General features: G+C 35.1%; 1 protein-coding gene across 1 annotated transcript in view; it reads left to right on the top strand.

The window, feature by feature from the left end:
- LOC100930928 (piezo-type mechanosensitive ion channel component 2-like) overlaps positions 1 to 25,314 on the top strand; it is a 101,279-nt gene that overhangs the window by 12,957 nt on the left and 63,008 nt on the right. The window contains 10 exon segments of the mRNA XM_031949270.1: positions 1,318 to 1,413; positions 6,843 to 6,954; positions 8,853 to 8,968; positions 9,868 to 10,131; positions 10,993 to 11,104; positions 13,731 to 13,882; positions 13,884 to 13,913; positions 16,318 to 16,466; positions 20,066 to 20,239; positions 21,749 to 21,801. Of these exon segments, the coding sequence (XP_031805130.1) occupies positions 1,318 to 1,413; positions 6,843 to 6,954; positions 8,853 to 8,968; positions 9,868 to 10,131; positions 10,993 to 11,104; positions 13,731 to 13,882; positions 13,884 to 13,913; positions 16,318 to 16,466; positions 20,066 to 20,239; positions 21,749 to 21,801 (1,258 nt within the window).

The following is a 25,314-nucleotide window of genomic DNA, read 5'->3' as shown; positions in this document are numbered from 1 at the left end:
GAACATTAGGAAATGAAAGAGGTGGATGTACTGAGATTAAAAAATGGAAAAATGCAGGGCAACATAAATCCTATCTTCAACATTTACAGGATTAGGCTTACTTACTCTTAGCTCCAAAGACAGACTCACAATTAATAGGAGGAAATTACAGTAAATTTCATTGCATTTTAAGGAAGTTTTCCTACCTTTAAAGCTGTCCAATATTAGGAAATACCATAAGAAGTAATGAGATATCTATCATAGGATAGGCTCAAACAGAGGCTGGGTGACCAGCTAGATAAGAGATATTTCTACACATCTTGGAGTAAAATGGATGAACTGAACTAGATCATTTCTAATGCTTCCTCCAGTTATGAGATTTTATGAATCTTTGATTCTGACTGAATTTCCTACACCACTCAGTTTAGGTGGTTATCTGTCTTATTTTTAAAGCTGCCAGCATAGGAATTAGAAATCTACAGACTTGAGTGCAACACAGGGATAAAGAGTGCCCAGGGTATAAGTGGAAGTCTCTGGAAGCATTGAGATGCAAACATAATGGAAACAAAGGCAAAGGTCATAGAACTTAAAGGGACCTTAGAGATCACTTGGTCTAATCCCTCCCCGCCCTCCCCGTTTTACAGATGGAGAAATTAAGTCCCAAAGGACAGATGTGACTTGCTTAAGACTATACAGGCAGAGCCTGGGTTCCAATCACTTTTCTGACTCCAAAATCAATGCTCTTTTTACTTTATTATGTAAATAACTTCCAGCATACAGTAACTGTATACAATATGTATATAAACTGTATACAATAACACATACTCCATAATTATAAGCTCTTATTTGACCACATCCCTACTCCAGTTGCTTCCTTCTAGTATTTTCAACATCTCCCTGGGGCTAGGCTTTTCCTGTCTACTAAGGTGACAATTAATTTATTTCCTAGGCTCATTACTAGTGAATCTATGAAGAGGGCTTTTAATTTCCTCAGAATCCCCATTCCAATTATCTAGCTATGGAAGTATATCAGAACAAAGACTTTACTCTTAGACTCAATGGTGGCTAAGTCTCCCTTAACCTTGTAATTGTATCATTTTATAAAAAATTCTCTGCATTTTATAAAATGAGACAGAGAGGTTAAGATTTTCCCCAAAGTCATGTAGCAAATCAGTTGTGTGCCAGATACTTCATTAAGCACTAAGCATATAAAAAAGGTAAAAAGACAATTCTAGCCCTTAAGGAGCTCATAATCTAAAGAATGCAGAATGGAAGTTCAATCATAATGTCCATATTACTGGCCTCATTGGAATTATCTTAAAAATTTTTTTTTCACAGAAACAAGAATGGATAGAAGTTACTCCAGACTCTTCAGCAGACTATGATGAAGTAGAGATGAACTGTATCTTGTGGCCCATTGTCAATGAGGACAGGGTGAGAATATTCACATGTATGCTTATATGTAACAACTCTTTTAGACCTTGGGGTCTTCAACTGGGTGTAATAAGGACATTTCTGGAGTCAGTGATGCCTGTATGGTAGGGTATTTTTGCAAAATTTTGTATTAAGAGCCCTGAATTTTAAATGCATGTCATCACCCCTATTCTGCCATCTTGATATAAGAAAAAGGAGATTTGAAAATCAGATGGAGTCTCATAAAAATGGACAAGGAAATAAATAATGTTTGTTGTTTGATTAATGCCATATTGAAAACCTTTCATCACTTTCTCCTTTACTAATGAAAAGTTTTGGGTGTGACATTAATTAAACAACAACAAACATTTATTAATTGCCCACTTAGTTCAAGACACTTTATTGAGGAAGGGGTAATTTGTCTTGCTGTTACTTACTTAAGTTTCCCTCCACTTCCCACTATGGATGTCTCCCTTATCTTCTCCCCCTTATCCTTTCCTTCCCTTTTTATCCTACTCCCATTAATCTAAATAGTCTTCTGTATCACATATTATTCTATGTCCTTTTACCTTTTCCTAGATAGTTTTGCTTTTTAGAGTCACACTATACTCTATTCCAATCTTTGGACTATACAATTACTAATGTCAGTGTTAGACATATGGTTTACATTCCCATGTGTAAAATAAACAAATTATCTTTATTGAGTCCCTTGAAATTTGTCTTTGATGTTGGCTCTTAAGTTTAGGTCTATTTGAAACACAATCCTGGAAATATGACAATGGACAATGTCCATTCTTTTTGTAAAATATTATACTTAATTTTACCCTATATAATATTTTTAGCCATAACCTGATAATTCAGACCTATAATCTTTTATTGTAGCCACTGATATATCCTGTGCAGTTCTTGTTGTAATTCCAGAACATTTAAATTGTTTTTTACTTGTTGTTGCTGTATTGTTGTTGCTTGTAAAATTTTCTCTTTGATCTAGGAGTTTCAAAATTTAGCAATGATAATTTTTATATGTTTTCCTTGTAGGATCTCTTTGAGGTGATGATGCATATTTTTTTCCTATATTTCCCCCGCCTTGTTCTATCACTTCAGAACATTTTTCTTTAATTATTTTTTGTATTATTGTGTCAAGTTCTTCTTCTTCTTCTTCTTTTTATTTTTTTGGCCGTAGTTTCTAGGTAGAACAATTATTTTTTCCTCTTCTTGATCTCCAGATGTATTATTTTTCTTATGAGATGTCTCATGTTCTTTTCTATTTTTTCATTCCTTGATTTTGTTTTATTATTTTTTTGGTATTTTATACTTCCCTGGCTTTCCTTTCCCCAATTCTAATTTTTAAAGAGTCATTTTCTTCTTTAAGATTCTGAACCTCTTTTTCCAGTTGGCTGACTTTGTTTTCATAGTCTTCTTGGTTTCCATGGATTGTTCTTTTCTTTGCTTTTCTTTTTTTAAATTTTATCCCTCAGTCTCTCTCATTTGCTTTTTTAAAAAGAGTTTTTTTTTTATTTTTTATTTTGAGTTCTCTATAAATTCTTTTGGGGTAAGAAGCCATTTAACATTACTCTTTGTGGTAGGAAGATCTTTTTTTTTTTACTTTAGTAAACTCTTCTGAAGATGAACCCTGGATTTCCCTATTCCCATAGTAACTTTCTATAGTTGGATTCTTTCTCCTTTTCCTGATATTTTTTTTTTTTTTTAAATAAGAAATTAATACTGTAACCACCTCTAGTGAAGGGTGGGAGGGATGGTGCCTCTAGCTTCACTTCAGCTCTTCTTTCTGACTTGGAAACCCAAATCAAGAACTCTACTTTCCTGTAAGTGGCAGCAGCTTCTCTGATTCACTGCTTCTGCATTCACAGGGTGTATTGGCTACTTCTTGCCTAGGGCAATGTCTTAGCAGCACATCTAGGCTTGGCGTGCCTTATCAGTGGAGGTTTCCTTAATCTTTGGGGACTGGGACACTCCTCAGAGAGGTGAAAATGCCTGTGATTCTGACTGAGACTACCTTTGAACCCAGATAGCCTCAGGATCTATATGATTTCAGGGGAGCTAGCCTATGGGTGTTTATATTTCACACCAGTTAAGTCTCTGATCTGGGGCCTTTCTTTTGACTTCTCTGATTATCCTAGAAGGATCCCTTTTCCTCTCAAGTCTTATTTGTTTTTCATTGATCTATCCAAAAAGGTAGGTAAAACAAAAAGTATGGAAGGTCTTAAATGCCTTCACATCTTATTCTATAAGCAACAGGAAAACATTGAAATTTGGAGACAGGAGGATTATATGGTCAGACTTATGCTTTAGAAAAATGCCACATAATTTATTCACTCAACCAGCATTTAATAACGCCTACAATATACCAGGCACTTTGCAATATAAATATTTCCTTACTATTTTCTATGTGCCTAACACCTACGTATGATTTGCTATCTACCCTTTCTACCTTATTAATATCCTAACCCTCTGTCCATTCATTTTTATCTCTTGTTCTGGGAACAGCAATCCAAACAATACCATCACTACTAATAAAAGGCATGGTAACTGAATGACCTATGGCTACATTCACAACCCCTATGAATTCCAGATAAAAACCTGTATCTGACCTCTTCTTCTTAATATAAATTTTACCCTTTCATTTAAAGGTTAGCTCTTTGAGGATAGGTATCTGTATTCACAATGCCTCACATAGTGCTTAATAAATATTTTGGTATTTCTCTCTTACTTGACCTTGCTTCCATTTTCTGTTCATTTCTCTTTTAAATCCAAGTTAGTTGATGAGTGCCTTATGCATCTATATTGGTGTTTCTTCATTGGTTTCTTTCTCCAATTTCTATGGTACAATAGTATTCCATTGCCCTCATATACCATAATTCATTCAGCTAGTCAGTCCATTAATAAACATTTAGTAAGCATCTACTATGTGACAGGCATTGTACTGTTATACCCAGTTTATGGGTCTCCTTTTAGTTTCTAGATCTTTGCCACTAAAAAAAAATCTGCTATAAAAGCTTTTATACATATAGATAATTCTCTTCCTTTTATCTTTTGTCTTTTATCCTTTACATTTGCAAAACACTGGACAGATGCATTTTTGCCAGCTATATTAGGCATACTTCATCTCTAGCCAGGAATCTGTCATCCCTACATTTTTAATAATCTAGAAATCCCATTTGTTCTCTTCTCAGCCAGATATTTACTTCCTAAATTAATTTTCTCTTTTGCATTCCTTGTCTTCAGTGGGCAAAACAAAACAACCTTTGCCATTGTGATCTTTAGTTTCTTACCTAAGACTTCATAACCATTGGTAATACTTTTTAGGTTCTTTCTGGAAATTGTATTTGTGACCAAGCAAATCATCAGAAGTGGGGACTTGTCATTTGCTTTGATTTGTCTTGAGGGTGTTTCTGCTGTATCTTAGAAAAATGTCCTAGAAAGATAGCAAATCTCTCTATTGTTGTCAGGTTAACAAATATTAGTACCCCCAAACAAGGAATGTACAATTTCTACTACTTCCTTCTTCTTCTTCTACCTGTTACTGAATGAACTCTCACCTGATGAACTCTGTCCTGAGAGCCCATACTTCATCACCATATAGAAATCTCCAATTCCTTGTCCTATAAGTAGCTCAAACTCAGTACTTCAGATTAGAGCTTATTATATTTTGTACTAAGCCCACCTCTCTCCAAATTTCTCAATTTCTATTAGGGCTACCATCATCATTCCAGTCATTCAGATAGGCAACTTTGAAGTATTGCTGCCCCTCCCCAGTTCACATCCTTAATACTTCTCACCTTAGCTATTTTAATAGTCTCTTAATTCGTCTGTACATTTCAAGTCTCACCTCTTTTCAATCTATCCTCCACTCATCTACCAAAAACAATTTTTCTAAAACACAAGTTTGACCATATCTCTCCTTTCTCTTTCCCCCACCAAGAGGTTGGTTGAAGCTAATTGATAAATCCTCACTCTCAATCTGAAGAAGGGAGACCACTATTCTGTGTACTAAAATCCCTGAGGGGCCAGTATTGCTTTAAGGATACAAGGATATGAGGAAGAAGAAGAGAAGAATGAGGAGTAGAAGAAAGATGAACTTCTGTGTTTGGATCTTTGAGTTCTTATCTGAATTTCCCTATTTTTTTTTAAATTGGAGCCTTTTCTAGCAGAGAAGGATAAAGGAACTAATAAGGCAATAGAAGAACACATTGAGCTGCTACAGAACATTTTTTTTTAATGTAGGTAGAATTAGCCATTGACTTGTAATAGAAAGGAAGCCAACACTGACCTACAATAGTAAATAAGAACAGAAAAAAAAATCTTGCCATGCAAATAATCTGACTAAGAGTAATTAGCAGAATGAAATGTTAGATCCTCGTTAGACACAAAATTCACATAAAACTAGAATGTATGTGAGCCCTGAAATGACCACTCCATTTGATGGAGTTGGAAATTCTTTGGCTAGAAAACAGTTTTTTAATATTGCTTTTCCTCAGAAGTACCTGGCATTTAAGATTTGGTCAATGTGTTGAATTGTTTTGCTTGATTATACTTCTATGTTAAAGAGAAGAGTAATGATTTATCCTGTGGCAATGAGGGCTGGAAGTTGAGTGCATAGTGACAGTAATGGAAGAAATAAAAAGAGGAAAGAACATTGATAATAAATTCTATTACAAATTATTCCTCTTTGCACCTTTGTGTTCTAATTAAATTATAGAAAGGGTTTCCTATCTGAGTAAAGGTTTTTTTCTCTTCCTCAAATTTACATCATAACTATCAGCACATAGTTGCTAAACACCTTTAATGAATAAGTCCTTGTATTAGTTATTGGATTTATACAAAATGAATAGCACTTAGATGCCAAGGTACTTCTAGTCTTGTTCCAACCAACTTGGAACAATTTAATGTTGCTCAATGAGTCAGAAATCTGTGGTTTTGCTAGCATTCATACTTCCTTGGTCCATACAGATTACAAATGCTTTATGTTTTAGGTGATAATCTTTGAGAATAGTTGAAAAATCCATCTCCCAGCAGCCATCCTGGTGATTAGCTCCTTTGAATTCAACTAGGCTGGTTCCCCTATGTCAGATGTACAGTGTATCATCACGTCCACATTCAATATCTTCCTAGATTGCCAAGATTTTTCAGAACTCAAGTTCATTAACATCATTTGAAAGAACCCAGTGCCACATCTACAGCATAGTGAAATGTCAGGGTAGGAAGGACTTTAATGGAAGGATCAGGAATATGCAGAATAACAATTGCAAATAACTCAAAATAAAATGAAAAGAATATTAGTGGGTGCAATCAAGTTGCAACCTATTTAGAGATCATCAAAGATGAATAGTCCCTAAATCATGGGCTGGATATTATATAGTATTTAAAATTTATCTTTCGTGACTGTCAAGCCAATAACTTTGTCTGACTTCTATTTTTCCCCCCACTAGTTGACTGTTCCCCCGAGTGGAAGCTGGCAGGATGTGCCACTCTTAAAGTGTGAAGAATACAAGTTCCCAAGTTCTGGTGTGGATTCACCTGCTTTTTGTGATTCAGAACATGGTAAGATTTTTCGCATTGGATAGAAGTAGAATTCAGTGGTGGCCTAGGGAAGTGATCTCAAACCCCTTCCTGGACTTAAAAAGAAACTATGTATTATTGGACAGAGCAAGGGATTGGAGTTAGAAGACCTTACTCTGCCACTTGCTAGCTGCTTGCTCTAGAACATGAGTCAGAGATTCATAAGTTGAGTGCTGAGAGGGACTGGGAGGAAATAAATCTTTGTTCAACTCTCTCATTTTATAGCTGAGAGTAAACTTAGTTGTAGAGATTTTAAGTAACTAAATAAATTGTCTTACAGTGTTTGAAATGAAATTCAAACCCAGATTTCTAAAATTTCAAGTCCAGAGCTTTATTCACTACATTATATTTTCTTGATCTTTGGGAAGCTCTTTAATTTCTTTATGCCCCCTTTTTATTTTCCTCATCTGCAAAATATTTATTTTTATTTTATTTTTTTCTAATAGTATTTTATTTTTCCAAACGTGTGTAAAGATGGTTTTCACCATTTATTTTTGTAAAACTTTGTAGTCTAAATTTTTCTTCTTCCCTCTCTTATTTCCCTTCTCCCCAAAACAACAAGCAATCCTATATAGGTTAAATATATGACATTCTTTTATGTCATGTTGTTCAAGAAAAATCATACCCAACGGGGGAAAATTGAGAAAGAAAAAACAAACCAAAGATGAAAATATTATACTACCATCTACATTCAGTCTTCATAGTTCTCTCTCTGGATGTGATTGGCATTTTCCAACCCAAGCCTATTGGAATTGCCTTGAATCACCACATTGATGAGAAGAGCCAAGTCCATCACAGTTGATCATCACATAATCTTGTTACTATGTACAAAGTTCTGCTGGTTCTGCTCACTTCACTCTCATCAGTTTATGTAGATCTTTCCAGGCTTTTCTGAAATAAGCCTGCTCATTATTTCTTCGAACAATAATATTCTTTACCTTTATATACTGGAACTAATTCAGCCATTCCCCAACTGATGAGCATCCACTTAATTTTTAGTTCTTTGCCACTGCAAAAAGAACTGCTACAAAAATTTGTGAACATCCGGGTCCTTTCCCTCCTTTTTTTATTATCCCTTTGGGATAGACTCAGTCTCATCTGTGAAACAGAACTAGCAATACATGTACTAATTACCTTAACTGTTTTATTGATGAGTTTATTCTTTTTTTTTTTTTTTTTTTTTTTTTTTTTTTTTTTTTTTTTTTTTTTTTTTTGCTGAGGCAATTAGAGTTAAGTGACTTGTCCAGGGTCACACAGCCAAGAAGTGTTAAGTGTCTGAGGCCAGATTTGAACTTGGGTCCTTTTGACTTCAGGAATGGTGCTCTATCCACTGTACTACCTAGCTATCCCAGATGCTTTTATTCTTAAATATCCTGCTTCTTTTGTATATTCCTGTCATTTCCCCGTGGATCACCCATCTCCCCCAGTAGAAACTTCCCTTGTCACAAAGAAATATAGTAAATAAAAACAAACCAACACATTGACCGAGATGTAATATTGCATTTGAAGCCGTTGATATGTTATTGTTTGTCCTCTGTTCTCCATGAGGATCAATCACATTGGAGTGATATCTTGAATTGTACATAAATTGGATTTAAGTGAGGCAGAACTGCACAAAGTCACCAAACTCACTTTTTCACTTTTTCATTGAAGTCCAGTGGCAAGGCACAAGTCAAGATGCTGTTGATGTGGGTAATTGAAAGGAATTTGTGAAGATTGCTATCTCCTTTACGAGATAGAAAAGATGGTCTTTATGCTGTAATAAGACATGCTCAGATAAGATAGCCAAATATTTTCTGTAACAGTTGGAATTGCTAGGTCTATTTTAACTCTTCAGTCTTCTTCCTTGGTATCTGTAAATATGTTTACACTACTTGTAGGAAGCAGTGCCTTTCTTGAGGAGACAGAACCTAAGGACAAAGAGCCCAGCAGTTTCTTTGTTCTTCGTCATCTCATTATGAGTCAAAGTTATGTAACAGCATTGATCATTATGATGGTAAGATCCCAAACTGATGAAACTTGTTGTTATTTATTGATTGATTTATTTGGGTTCATTGTTGTTATATTTGCTATTCTTCTATCCTAGGACAAATAGAAGAAAATATTATTTTATACAGGGATAGAGACTTTACCTGTCATTTCATTGGTATAAGGAATTTCTGGGTGAGAAAACTTCTATCATCTCACATTTTGACCTTCTCTGCAATTGATAATCTTAGAAAGTTGCTGAGAGCATCAAAAAGCCTTCAATTGTGCCCAGAATCCATTTTAGTTCTATGAAATCTTCCCTACTTCAACAAATTCAAAAATATTTATTGAGTGATTCAATTTAATTTAATTCAGATGTCATTAAACACCTCCACTATCTGTGTTCAAGGCTGGAGTTATAAAAATGGATGCAATACAAGGTCTAATTTCTAGGAGCTTAGTGCCCATTGGAAAAAATGATATGCCTCCAAATAACTCTGATGGAAGATTCAGATATTCCAGTATCTAAATTGGATTGCAAAGGAAAGGACTTAAAAAAATTAGGAACGGGAGTGAATCTAACCCAAGCATGGGAGATAGCATGAGATTAGGCATGCATGGAGGCTAGAGTAACATGAAAAGATAACATAGAGAGTAATCTGGTTTGGTTAGAATGTAAATACAGGAAGAAAGTAGTATGAGATAAGGTAGGAGTATAGAGAGCCCTGAATGTCAGAGTCAGAGTTTTATATTCCCTATTTGATAGCCAATAAGAAATCCCTGAAGGTTTAGGGGTAGAAGAGTGATGGGATCATAGAGATACATCAAGATAAGGTTCTTTATGAATCAGAAATGTGTCTGCTCTTCCCCAAAGACATTTATTTAGCTTCCAGCCAACTGGACTCTTGTGCTGCCATTTTGCTGCAGGTCTGGAGCATCACTCATAACAGTTGGCTGACTTTTGTCCTGTTGATCTGGTCATGCATCATTTGGATGAGTCGTAACAGGCAACGCTTGGCCCTGCTCAGCTCACCTTTTCTTGTCATCTATGCAAACATCCTTATTCTTCTCAACTTCTTTGTGGCTCTCAAAGTTTCCCAGGAAGAATTATTTCCAGGAGTTCCAACTTCAGTCCTCATTGACTTTGATCTAAAGCCTTATTCTCAGCCCTGCTTCGATATTGGTGTCAAGGTAAGAACTTGTCTTTTGAGTAATTCTAAATTTGGTATTAAATCACCTTTTGATGGCCATGGGTAGAAGGAAAGACAAATGCAGTTTGGGATCAGTAAGGACAGAAGAGAAACAGAAAATAAATGATTATAATAATGATGAGAAAAATTCAATAGGCTACGAATGACTCACTATTCCTAGGGAAGCATGCACTGGAATGGATCCTAGATTGGTATTTCAGAGACCTAGATTTTAGTCATGGTTCTGCCACCAAATTGATGTTTTGGATAAATCACTTTCCCTTTCAGGACTCCAGTTTCATCATCTGTATAATGAAGGGGAATAGATGATCCCTATTTTTCCCTCCTATTTTTTGGATTTGTACATTCTTTTTTTTCAATTTTTTTTTATAGCTTTTTATTTACAAGTCATATGCATGGGTAATTTTACTGCACTGACAATTGCCAAAACTTTCGTTCCAATTTTTCCCCTCTCTTTCCCCGCCACCCCTTCCCCTAGATGGCAGGTTGACCAATATTGTAATAAATATGTTAAAATACAAATTAAATACAAAATAAGTATACATGTCCAAATAGTTATTTTGCTGTATAAAAAGAATCGGACTCTGAAATAGTTGTACATTCTTTAGAGGTATAGAGATGAGTGGTGTGGACAGAGATGACCCATCTTGACATTACTTGACCAATCCTTGGTTTGAACCTATTCAATCCTCTCTTACCAGTTGGGGTCCAGATATACAAAAGAGACTAAGCACTCCTTTCATATTTCTGAAAGTCACTGCTGTGGTGGAAATGAACAATCTCTAATCTCAGGAGGTCTTTGAATAAATAAAGAAAAGTTTTCGTTTGTTTTTAATTGCAGACTTTCTATGCATTTTCATTCTGGCTTCTCCTGAGGCAATATGTGACAGAGAGACAGTCCTTGGCAAAGGCAAAGGAGGAGGTTCTACAGGAAGTGACTGGTGATGAATGTGGTGAGGACACAGTATGATAAAAGCAAATACTACCCAAGCAGTCTCAGCATTGGGAGGAACTTTTGAAAGAATTTACCCCACTCTTCTTTGGAGTGATTTTTTTTTTTTTAAATTATCAAAGAACAAGGTAGTAATTTCTAGTGTTTTTATGTGGGGTCCCAGGATTATAATAGAAGCTACTGACATGTAGCTTAATAAAGTGGCTGCAGTAGTCGGTAAAGGCACTCAGGATCACTTTTAGCTTCAGGCCTGTTTAAAGTAGTATTCCATGTTAAGTTACTTGAGATCATAGGAAGTGGGGATAATTAGTTTGAATAAGAGAAGATTAGGGGGATATGATGGCTGCATTTAAATATTTGAAGGATTTTCATGTGGAAAAGGCATTAGACTAATTCTCTTGGGTCCCATGGGGCAAAATAAAGAACAATAAGTGGAAGTTACAAAGGACATTTTGGTTTGATGCCGGGAAGTCTTTCTAACAATAAGAGCTGCCCCAAAGTGGAATTGATCATCTCAAGAAGTGGAAGATTGCCTCTTCTTTGGATTTCGTCAGGCAAAGGTTAGGTGACACTTATCCAGTATATGTAGTGAGGAACCCTTACTGGGATGGGTTGGATTAGGACCCTTATAGCTCTCAAAATTGGTGATTTTCTGGGGTTACAACGATGAGTAAGACATGAATTCTATCTTCAAGAACCTCATATTTTATGATGATATATGACATTGGAAACCATCCAATTAGCATTTACTAAATATATATTAGAAAGATACATAGATATACGTATATACATACATAGATACATAGATGATAGAGACAGATATGATAGAAACAGATATATACATGCATATACATTTGATAGACATATAGCTGGATAGTCTGATGCTAGATATAGATACCTTCCTAAAGACATGAACACATACATAGGTACATAGTTAATTGATGCATAGGTGATAGATGCATGGACACATAAATACTTACATAGATTATATATATATATATATATATATATATATAGAGAGAGAGAGAGAGAGAGAGAGAGATTGATGATAGATATAAACATAGATACATAGATAATAGATACATAGATAAATAAATAGATATATAGACACATTGAAAGAATGATAGTTGAGTGGATAGACAGACTTATGACAGGCATTATGTTAACTACTTAGGATATAAATTAAGATACAAAATCGAGATAGTTTCTATGCTCAAGTTTACATTCTACTTGAAAGAGGAAATATTAAATGTAAAAACATGTAAAGCCCTTTATAAATCTTAAAGAATTACATAAATGCTAATTATTTTTATTATTACTCATTATCATCATTGCTAATATTAACAGTGGATTTGGAATCTGAGGACCTAGGTTTTAATACTAGTTCTGAAATTTATGCTTGTGAATTTCAATAGTCACTTCATTTCTATTCAGACTGTTTCTTCTGTAAATGTAATGGTTCTACTAGATAAACTCTAATGTTCATTCTTGGTCTGAAGTTCTATTTGCAAATGGCTCCAAAACAAAATAGAATGTAATATACAAAAAAGACAAAAAGTTATAGGAATTCAGAGGATACAAACATTATTACTGGTTGGGGAATCTGAAAATTCTCTCCAGACAATATGGCATTTAAACTAGGCCTTGAAGAATATATTGGATTTCAATAGACAGAGATAAAGAAGAATGAAACTCTGGGCACAAAATTCTTTCATAAAAGTAAGTGGATGAAAGCAATAGCAATATTATTTTAAAAACAACTTTGAGTGAATAAGTCATTTTGACTATTATAAATACCCAAATTGACTACAAAATACCTATGAAGGAAGATACTATCTGCATCCAGAGAAAGAATTCATAAATAGAAGTATGTATAAAGTGATTTTATATGTATATGTGCATACATATATTGTACATATATATATGTGAATATATACACATGCATGTATATTATATGCCTATATACATGCATTCATATTTGTTTCTAATGGTTACTATCTCTAGCTTGAGGGATGGGGGTTAGGGAAGAATAAAAAAGAAAAAAAAGCAAGTTACATGAAAATTTTATTATACATTTGAAACAAATAGTAAATTGTAAATAATAGATTTGCGGTTTCATGTACAATCATCTTTTTAATTTTACTACATTATGGAAATGTTTGTCTTATTTCATATACTAAAGATAATTTTAAAAAACTGAGTGGGGTAAAAATCTTAAATGAATTAAAGTATGAATCAATGTTATGTGGCTCAGCTTGGAAGACAGTTTAATATGCTCATAAAGAGGGTAAGGACAGAAGACGGAGGAACAAACCAAGCCTTGCTTACAGTCATGACAATTTTGATGATACTTAGATCAGGAATTTTAAAAACACTGTTGGTGTTTTGGTAATTGTAGATGAATGGCTGTTATACCTCATATCGTAGCTTAGAAATGGGGACCTGAGAATTTTGTTTATTCTGCCTCAGACACTTATTAGTTCTATGACCCTGGGCAAGTATCTCAATCTTTCTGAACCTCAGTTTCCTCACCTATAAAATGGTAGGGTTGGATTGGATAGCTTGTAAGATCTCTTCTATCTCTAAATTAATAGCCCTATATTTGACTTTTATCATTGTCTTTATAGGTCAAGACAAACTAACAAATGCTCTGATGGATCTCTTGGGCTCTTTCATTATTGGAATTCTGACCAAATACTGGATCTTTCTTTGTGGTAGCATGTTTTTTATTGTCAGCTTTGATGGCAAAGTGGTTGTCTACAAAATCCTCTACATCATGTTTTTTTTTTGCCTGTATGGCCCTTTATCAAGTAAATAGCCCTTGCTAAGGGCTAACACAGATGTCCTTTCTTTGCTTTCTCCACATGCTGGATCCCCCAAATCAATATCTTTTGTGCCTTCTTTTGCTTCATTGTAATGTGAAAATGGCCCAGGGTTCTCAAAAGTCATGGAAGTAAAGCAAAAACTCCTCTTTTTGTGCTTTATTTACTATTTTTATTTTCCCCAGTTATCTGTAAAACAATTTTTAAAATTTGTTTTTAAAACCTTGAGTTCCAGATTCTCTCCCATTCTCCTTACCCCCACTCACAATAAGAAGGCACATGTGAAGTTATGCAAAAAATTTCCATAAAAGACAAGTTACAAAATAAAATATAAATCCCCTTCTCTCCCCAAAAACCTCCAAGAAAAACAAAGTAAAAAAAAAAAAAGAGTATGCTTCGCTCTGTATTCAGACACAATCAGTTCTTTCTCTGGTTGTGGATAGCATTTTTCATCATAAATCCTTCAGATCATTATATTGTTGAAAATAGCAGTCATTCACAAATGGTCATCCCACAACATTGCTATTATTTTGTATGTAGCACATTTCACTTAAACTTGGAAAGTCCTCCATGAACTCAAGCTTTCTGAGAACTTTTCTGAGAGCATCCTGCTCATCATTTCTTATCGATCAATAATATTCCATCATAATCACATACCACAATTTATTCAGCTATTTAATAACTCATTAGGGTAATCATTCAAGGGTGAGAGTGAATAAATCTACAGCACAAGCCAGTGGGGTACAGACCATCATATTTTAACTTAATTCTTTGCTGAACTTGTGATTGGGTTTAATCAGTGTCCAGTCCAAAGTAGGCCTAGAAATCCTAAGACACAGGCTGCAAAGTTAACATTCAAGAATAGGTGTTGGGACAGCTAAGTGGTGCAGCGGATAGAGCACCAGCCCTGAAGTCAGGAGGATCTGAGTTCAAATGTGATCTCAGATTACTTAACACTTCCCAGCTGTGTGACCCTGGGTAAGTCACTTAACCAATTGCCTTAGCAAGAAAAAATAGGTGTTCAACTAAGAAATATCGCTTCCTTCTGCTTTCTTGAATGTATATGGACTGAGAGTTGGACTTTGAATCAGAAAAATTTGGACTCAAAGCCCACAAATAACTTGAACTCAGTTTTCTCTAATACAGCAAACAGATATTGTTTGCAGTACCTGCCTCATGGGGTTATTGTGAAGTTCAGATGTGATAAAATACCATAAAGCACTTTGCAAACTGTTATTATTTATAATACACCTATGGGATACAAGATAAGGCTATTTTATGAGCAAACATAGAGAGGGAGCAGAGAAAGAAGGAAAAAGGATGAGCTCTATGAGTTAAAAGTATGAAACACAGAAGTGAGTCCGTTAAGGAACATAATTCATTTGTTAAGATACCCCTGAAAAAATGGGAAGTTATCTAATGCAGTGATTCAAGGCAATTCCAACAGACTTGGGATGGAAAATGTCAATCACACCCAGAGAGAGAACTATAGAGACCGAATGTGGATCAAAGCATAGTACTTTCACCTTTTTGTTTGTTGGTTTGTTTGATTTTTTTCTTTCTCATGTTTTTTTCCCCTTTTTGGTCTTTTTTTTCCTTGCATAACATGACAAATATGGAAATATGCTTAAAAGGATTACACATATTTAACCTATATCAGATTGTTTACTGTTTTGGGAAGGGGGAAGGTAAATTTAGAACACGAAGCTTTTTTTAAGAAAAATGTGTGTTGAAAACTTTACATATATTTAGAAAAATAAAGTACTATTAAAAAAAAAAGGAAAAAAAAAGGTAATGGGAAGTTACCCAGGATCATCAGCATGGAGATTAGAAATAAAATGGGTATAATCTAAGAGTGAGATAGACAGAGAATGAGGCAGATGGATAGAGACAGAGACAGAAAGAAAGACAAAGATAGAGATAGAGAAAAACAGAGGGAGTGAGACTGAGAAGAGAGATGGAGACAGAGACAGACAGAAAGGGAGAGAAATGGGTAGAGAACATCAAAGACAGGACAAAAAGCAAGGGACAGGGACAGGGACAGAAATTTCTAATAAATTTCAACTTTTCTACTTTCAATAAATGTATGAAGAAGCAATAACTCCAGGTTCAAAAGATATAGTATTATTTGTTGAGAATCAAATGAATAGCTTTTTGAGTCTCTGACTTTAAAGAAACATCAAGATTCCTCACCATGTTTTGTGACAGTTTGTCATCCTTTGACAATCCAGGATTCTGCTGCCTCTTGTGGAAGAAGCTGCTTAGTTGTGCTCCAGCTGTCTGTTGGCTGTCAGTGCTTGGGGGCATTTCCTGTACAAGCTGCCTCTGGCTGTCCTAAGTGTCCCTAATATCTTGCAGTCTTCACTAACTCACACAATGTATCTGCTTACAGATTCACTATGACTGTTAGAGACGAAACTTGAAGTATTTCTGGAAGGCTGTGGTCTCTTACTCCATGGTAGTTCTTATTACTGTTTATGGCTACCAGTTTAAAACCATTTCTGGCTTTTTAATCCACACACTGGGGCTGTCAGAAGAGGGGTAAGAGTTTTTATCTTTGTAGTTTGTGGGCAGATCTGGGACAAGAATAGCAAAGTTGGAAAATTGTGCTTCTCCTCCTCTCTTCTATCCTGTGTTCTTAACCAAATCTGAGATCTGTGAGTCATCCCTGGAACATGTATGACTTGACTCATCATGTGACAAGGGAGAGTGACATTTGGGCATGAAAATATATTCAATAATAAAAAAAAATCATCCTATTTGTGAGGTCCACTACCATCAACCACAGTGTTGCCCCTTTGGAGCAACCCTGCTCACTCCAACTCCCGGTTGTGTTTGTTATCAATATATTGAGACTAAGAATCCCAGAATATTGAACCTCCATGAACTGTGGAGGTTTGGGAGATGGTGGTTGAAGTTAAATCAGAATTAAATCAACACTTTTCCTACTCTCTTTATTTTGAAGTGTTAACCTAAAAGGAGAACAAAGCAATTGCTTCTTAGAACCCAGTAATTTTCACTGATATAGAAAGTATTGTGCATGCCAGCTTCACGCACTGCAGTTCTGAGAACTACTCAGCTCTTTGGCAAGCTCCACAGGCAATTGGCCCTGGCCTGGGGAGTGACTTTTCCAATTCCCTTTATTCTACCCTGGGTTGCTAGGCTTCTTCCTTAGGGACTCGGAAACAAAACACATAGAAACTCTACTCAGCTTCTATCCAGAAAAAAGGTTCATTTTGTCTCTGAAGATAAAAATCTTCTGGCCCAGCATCAGAGTCAATCAATCCATCATTTGGCACTTATTAAGCTTCTGCTATGGCTGAGGTACTAGAAATACAGAGACAAAAACAAAATAAGATCTGCTCTTAAAGAGCTTCCATTCTTTAGGGAGAGACAATGAATATATTTAGATATATATTTGTAAGTATATAAATATATATTTAAATATATACACACATGAGATATATGTATGTGTATACATATCATGTATGTGCATGTATGTATGTAATTTGGGGAGGAGAAATTAGCAGCTGGAAGATCAGAAAAACCTTTATGAGCTTTGAAGAAAAACTGGAACCTGGGATTCTAGGTGAGAAAGATGTGCATCTGAGGCATGGACAGGCTAAGCAAAGACATAGAGATGAAATGTTGTGCGATGTACAGCACAAAGCCCATTTTGGTCAGACTGACAACCCTTGCCTACCAGGATCCAATTATTCCCCATACAGGCACAATTCACTGTAGGGGAGGAATAACTAGTTTTATATCACAGCCCTTCCTCAAAGTAGGATTTGGGATTATTTACATCAGGCACATAGAGATATTCAGCCAAAACCTCAAGGACACAAGCATTGTAATTTGTTGATACTATTTCCAAGAAAAGGCCTTCAACACAGTAAGCTAGCTGTGATTTCTTTTGTTTGTTTGTTTGTTTGTTATTTTATTTCATTTTAAATTCAGGTGTAAAACAAGCATTTCCATAAGATAATATAATAAAAAAGATGGCTGCACATGGAACTGAAAATTTGCTATGCACAACTTGTTACTCCTTTCAATTATACAACAAAACCACCATGTAAATTTCTTTTTCTTTTCTTTTTTTTTTCCTGCATTAGAGAGGTCTACCATTAAACACACAACTCCCCACATTCATATATATATATATATATATATATATATATATATATATATATATATAAAATTGTTCTATATATACTTCATAGTTAATTTGGGTATTTGTAAAAGTCAAAATAATTTATTCAGTCAAAGTCATTCTTTAAACAATATTGTTGTTACTGTATACAATGTTCCTTTGTTTCTGCTCCTTTTGCTCCTCTCACTATTTCTTTCAAGTTTTTCATATTTTCTAAATACAGGAATAGAGATGATTAGAAACTTAACCTTTATAAGGCAACATAACTTCAAAATAATGTAATTAATCAATTATAATGAATCATAACCCATTATATAATCCAATATAATAACCCAATTAATCCAGAGTATAGCCAATTCTTTTCCCCCTCCCAAATCTCAAAACCACATCACTTGGATGTTTATAACATTATTCTTTTTGTCTTTTAATATTTATCACAAATATTGTATTATATCACAGCATATTATATTTTCCTCCATTCAGATAATCATCCCTGTAACAAATAATTATAAAAAAGAGAAAAAAAGCTGCTCAGATGAATTCATCATTTCTTATTTCATATTCCATCACAATCATATGCCACAATTTGATTCCCTTAAATGTCCTGGCTTCAGCTGGTCAGAGTAGAAGCATCAAAGCCATGAGCTGAGCATGTCCCAATTATTCTTAACAGCCAAGCCACAGGGAAGCCCTCCTGCATAGCCACCTATCCCAGCAGAGAATGCCCAGTCTTTCTCCTTGTCCCCCCCTCCACTTCTGCTCCTTATTGTTTGGATCCCCAGCATTCCTGACGTAGCTAAGCAAGAAGCAGCTGGGGCTATCATACTGCCATCATAAAGGGACACAACAAAGGCCTAAGACTTGACATAAAATAACTTTTCGTTTGCTCATTCCTTGATATACTAATGTCTTATTATTGTTTCCTGACCCTGCTTCATACAGATTTTCCCCATCCCTCCAGTTTTGGATTATTTATCCCAGCCTCAGTTTCCCATTCCTAGTCTTTGGATTGGTTTACTCTGGTGAACTGTTTTATTTGATCCAGGCATGACATTTTGTTTAACATTTGGGAATCACAGCTTGGGCTACATCCTCTCCTTTTCTCCTGACTTGTGAATGTGTCTGCTCTATACTGTCAGGAGTTTGGGATGTGATAATGTCATGCTTCTCTATTCTCTCAGAAGGCAGTGAGAGGCAAAGAAGAAAAAAAATCATTGCCTTACCTTGTCCCAGCCATAGATTCTGGAATACAGGCACACCATGAAATATATCACTAATTTGTCCTGAGAAAACTCAATAATGGGTGAAACAACATAAGAGATCTTGAGTTTATAAGAATAATGTTATACACTGTGTGACTTAAATGATCAAGATTGGCCCTCTGCCCACTCTTACCCTTAAACAGTTAATGTCATGATAGAAAAAAAAAAGAAAATTCTTTTTTTTTTTTTTTTTTTTTTTTTGCAGAGATGGGAGGTATTTATAGACACAGAACATTTTATATGCTGTCTAAGTTGAAATATTGGTTAATTAACCTGAACTGTTTTTTGCCTTCCTTTTTATAATTATTTATTACAGCAATGATTATCTGAATAGAGGGAAATATGATATGTTGTGATGTAATATAACATCCATTTAAAAATATATATATATAAAGAAAAAAAGAATAATGTTATAAACTCCAAGTGATATTATTGAGTGGTTTTGAGACTTGGGAGGGGGCAATGTATTGACTATACTCTGGATTAATTGGATTGTCATAGTGGATTATATAATGGGTTATAATGAAGTTATTTTATATGAAGATATAGTAGGAGTGGGAGTATTTAGCAGGAGAGTTGAATTAATTCATCATTCATAAGAGAGGAGTCATCAATAAAAAGTGCTAATAATAGATGTACAGGTCAGATGTTCTTACTTTATGGGGTGAAAAACCAGCATGACACTCCAGGTCTGCTCAAATGATTCTTCCTTCTTATCCTTTCAGGTTAAGAGATATAGGACTAGAGCGGTTTGATACAGTAGAGCTGTTTGCAAGGATTATGCTTCCTGCGGCTTTTCTTCTGGCGTGCATCCTTCAGTTGCATTATTTTAATGAAGACTTTCTCAAGATCACCAGCTTGAATAATACTGCAATCAGTTTGGAAGGCACACCTGACAGGTACTTTCATTTATCAGGGCAGCACTGGACATCTCAACATATATGCAAAGAATCTACACTCTAGAAATTCAATTAGGAATACTGCTCCTCTCTGCCCCCTCTTCCCCAACATATAAACATATTCCATTTCATTACATTCATTTTGCTAATAATGAAGTGCCTGCTCTATGCTTGGCACTAAGCCAGGTGTTGGAAAATCAAAAAGAAAAATAAAATAGCTCCTTAAGGGGTTCATATTCTATTGAAATAAGGAACAGAATACAAGAAATACACAGATAAATAAATAGGAGAAAATTTAAGGAGGGAGAACTCAGTGATAACAGAATTGTTATTTATCTTCTGGCTTGGGGAAGATGGGTTTTTCCTTTTTTTCTTTTTTGTTGTAAATTATTCATTATCTTTTCTGTACTCCTATTTTTAACTTTATTAAAAACATAACTAGCTTGATAGAAAAGATAGACAATATCAGGCTAAAGATAACTAGCATTAATACAACTCTTTATGGTTGTCAAAGTGCTTTATGACTAATGTTGATCATATAGATACCAGATGATGATAGCTGCCAAAAGTTAGGGTTCAGTCATGTGAAGAATTCATAATGACCATTCTCTTTGGCAAAAAGTAGATTTACATAGGGAAATAAGTTACAGACAAAATGAAGGGATACAATAGACACCAGGAATGGTAAATATGAATAGAGTGGGAGAGCATATGAAAGATGGCTTCCTCATTGGAACTTAACAATTACTTATTGGAAAGGGAGCACTATGAGATTGGGGCATGCTGTTAGCTGGCAGGCTAAGTCCTAAAAGGGAGTTAATACCCTAAAAGAGTTAATTAGCTATAAGGAGGAGGAGTAGGCTTGAGAAGCCTCGTGGAGTTAGAGGAGATATCCCATGGCATGGACAAGGGTTAAGGAGAAAGACACAAGGAGGCAGAGTGCCTTGTTAGACTGACCCAGAGGAAGACAGCACCATGAGATGACCCATAAGTAGATTTTATAGGGAAAATTTAACCTCAGGGACATGACTGGGATGGCGTAGCAAGGTGAGACTGCCTAAGACTCTTACAGAGGGTGTGTCTCAGGGGTTTGACATAACTTGGGTTTCTGACTTGGAGGACCCTCCAGAGGGTGGGACCATGGAGTTAAACTGATCTCTAGCAATAACTTCTCCCTGCTTGCCTCCCAGATCAATTCTTTAGTTTCTCTTGGTCCAACTTACCATTGGGGACCTCATCAGTGACTATTACCTCATTTTGCCTTACAATCTTTGAAAGTAGGTGCTATTACTATCTCCACTTGCCCAGAGTTACACAGTTACTAAGTGTCTGAGGTAGGAATTGAACTCAATCCCAGGCTCAGTGCTAAAAACACATTGGTTTTCTCTCTTCAAACGCCACTGCTCTTCATTACACATGATTTTCCCCACTTGATTTCTTCCTTTTATTCAGATAGTAAGCCTGGGGAGCCCAGTGGGGGAGATCCCAAGAAGCTGTTCTCCTCTACAGAGAAAAGGAAGTTCATTACCTAAGAATCCCAGAGCTCACTTTGAGTGACCATGGTAGGCTGTAACTCCATCTTAACAGAGAATCCATTTAAAACCTACTGGTGAATGCAGAACAAGCTTCTGGAGATAGAACTCAACTTTGGGTCTTATGGTTCCCAGACTGTAGAACTGTCTTCTTGACCTGAAAAAAGTTAATATTTCCTCATGCTAGCTCTCGCATTTTATTCTATAGAAGGGGAGTGGGAGTATTTCTGAAACAGGTTATCATTGTATTATAATTTCATTTGTTATAGCATTCGTTTACAATATAACTGTTCTGTATTTCTTAGCAATAAGACAATTGAAAATGATGTACATCTCCTGGCAAATGTGTAAGTCTCTTCTTTTTTTTTTTTTTTTTAACCCTCTGTAGAAACTTTCTAACCAGCTGTCTCAGTCAATCAGTAACTATGCATTTATTAGGCATCTGCTATGTGCCAGGCATTGTGCCTGGGAATACCAATATAAGCAAAAAGAAAGACAATCCCTCACTCAAGAAACTTACATTCTAATGGAGGAAGATAACACATTAAAAAGAAACTGAAAGGGGGAGTGGAAGGCAAAAGAAAGTATTGTTAAAGTTTTATAAGAACAAAAATATTCCCTAATAAACAAATGGTCAAAGGGAAGAAAGGGGGGCTGAGATAATCAATTTCTGAGGGATTCTCATTCAACTCTTAGCTGCATATCACTGTTTCCATGTGTAAGACTTTAACAGGAGCAAAATCAGGGGAGGGGTCCATGGCAATGATCATCAGAAAATTTTGGCTTAGATCACACAATCACAAGTTACATCCTTCTGTCTTCCATATAGGCTGACAATGCCATAGGAGCTCATAACAAATGTAATTTATTATTTATTATATTAATTATTGTAATATATTAATAATATAATATTATATATTATTATGTACAAAAATATTTTCTCTTCTATAGTCTTTTCTTATATGGCGTGAGATTGAGAAACTGGTACCTTGGAGGGGGATGGAAAAATTGGCAATATTTGGAAATAGAACTCAGAGGAATGATTAAAAGGGAGAAACAAGGGAATTAACCAATAAATTGCACATATTTGATAAACTATTCCTTTTCTTTAGGCTGAAAGCAACAATTCAGAAACTTCATAATAAGTGAGGATTAAATAAATAACCTCTCCTCTGGCTTGTGTTCACTTTGATACATTACCTGCTACATATAGCCCCAATAAGTTAGTTTGCAAAAATTCTCATCATCATTTATCTGGTCTGCACAGCAACCTCAGAGAGAAGCTAGTGTGCAGAGGCTCTTAACCTGAGCTCTGTGAATTTCTCTTATCAATATATTTTAATATAATTTATTTTCTTTGTAATCTTATGAATTTTATTTTACACATTTAAAAGGATTATTCTGAGGAGTCAATAGGTTTTGATAGACTGTCAAAAGGTCCATGACATATACAAAAAAAAAAAAAATGAAGAGTTCCCTGGTATAAATATTATCCTCCCTGTTATACAGATGCAAAAAATTGAGACTCCAAGAGTTTAATTGATTTGTCTAATGTCAAAAAGCTAATAATTTTTATTTCAGAATTGAATATTCTGACTTACAGTTCAGTTCTTCTACGTTGCCAGGTCAATTTCCTAATTTGGAGTCAGGTTTTTTTTTTCCCCCTGCATGTGGAAAAATGTTGATTAAATCGGTATAATGCTAATGGAAACAGGTCATAGTAGTTTAAAATTCTAAAGAATAGATAAATCAGCTCATTCCTTCCATTACCAGTGATGAGGACCCATTTACTTTGTGACCTTTAAAAACCCAAGCCAACAAATGAGGAAGTTGGCAAATGAATCGGTAGTTTTTTTTTTGTTTTTGTTTTTTTTTTTTTTTTTAATAGCCTAAGACCACTTTTTCTGTATATTGCAGTCTGATGCCTGGAAAGATTGATGAAACTCAGACCTCCACAAACTCTCTAGACACTGTCACAGAGGATGAAAACCAGAAGCAGGAGGAAAATGAGCAGCCAGAACAGAAATGACCAGCAGGTTAGAGAGCTGATCTTCTTCTGGAATAGATCATAGATGACTCTCTAAGGATTCCAGTTCTCAGCTGTGCCAAATTGATACTTTAGTGTACTAGGAAGTTGATATCTGTCATTAGGACATTGGGATGTGTATTCAGATAATAAATTTAGAGCTGAAGATGACCTTAGATGTCATAAAAGCAAACCCCTTCATTTTTACAAATGAGGAAACTTTGGTTCTTCACTTAATTGTCTCAGGTCACACAGTAATTGACAGAGATGGGATTTGTACTATACTATTTCCAACACCAAATTCAGAATTTTTTCCTTTGTTACATATTGATGGCACAATAAACATAGTGTTAACTGATCAGGTCATTTAGACAAATGACTAATTTTGTATAAAAAAATAAGCAAATCATGTTCCCTTCTTCCCCATCCCATTTCACCCCCCAATCAAATTCCCAATCAGATTTCACCAATTCAAAGTTGCTGGGCTAATTCAACTTTTTTCAATAAATTCAATTTAATTTAACCAATAAGTGTTGGATGCTCCTTTTATGCAAGTTCCAGAGTAAGAGGAGAGGTGGCATGAAGAATAAAAAGATGAATAAGATATAGTACTGCTCTTAAGGAATTTACAAGCACAATAATAGCTAACATTTATATAATACTTTAATATGAGGTGTACAAAATGCCTTTCCACTATTAACTCATTTGATTCTCACAACAATTCTGAGAGATAGATGCTATAATTTTTCCCATTTTACAAATAAGAAAACAGAAAAAAAAGGAAGAGATTAAATGACTTGCCCAGTATCACACAGTCAGTAAGATCTTAAGCCCAGAGCTCTGTCCACTGGGTCACTTAGCTGTCTGGGTAGACCCATACAAAAATAAGTGTAGCATATAATAGGATTTGATAAATTGTTATTAAAGAAGTATAAAATGCTATGGTTTAGAGAAGAAGAGGCTCACTCATGGCAGAGAGATAAGAAACCTTTATGGAGCAGGTGGTGTTTGAGCTGGACTTTGAAGACTGGTATAGAAGAATGGAGTCAGAAAGACCTATATTCAAATATTATCCTTTGATATTTATTAGATGTAGAATCCTGGACAAATCAATTACCTTCTCTGAGCCTCAATTTCCACATCTATAAAATGTGGGAATTGGATTAGATAACCTTTGAAGTTGCTTTTAACTAGAGATTTGGAACCCTGTGAATGAATAATATTTTGATAGGCAAGGATGGGTGAGGCTTAAAGGTACTGATACAATTTTAGAGCTAAAAGAGACTTTAGAGCTCATCCAGCCAATCATCTTATTTTCAGATGAAAATAAACGGAGGCTAGATTTAATTCAGAGAGCTAATTAGGCAAAAATTAAAACTATTATACTGCCTCTGAAACAATGAATTGAATGTCATAATCCCCCAGCATCTTCAATGCTTTTCCCCCTCTCCCAATACTATTAAAGTCATTTTAGTCACACATGTGGACAAACCTCATTATGTCAGACCCTGCTAATT

Source organism: Sarcophilus harrisii, chromosome 2 (genome assembly GCF_902635505.1).
Source record: "Sarcophilus harrisii chromosome 2, mSarHar1.11, whole genome shotgun sequence".
Lineage (NCBI taxonomy): Eukaryota > Metazoa > Chordata > Mammalia > Dasyuromorphia > Dasyuridae > Sarcophilus > Sarcophilus harrisii.
Note: the sequence above shows the minus strand (reverse complement) of the source record. Positions and strands in the feature narration are given on the sequence as shown.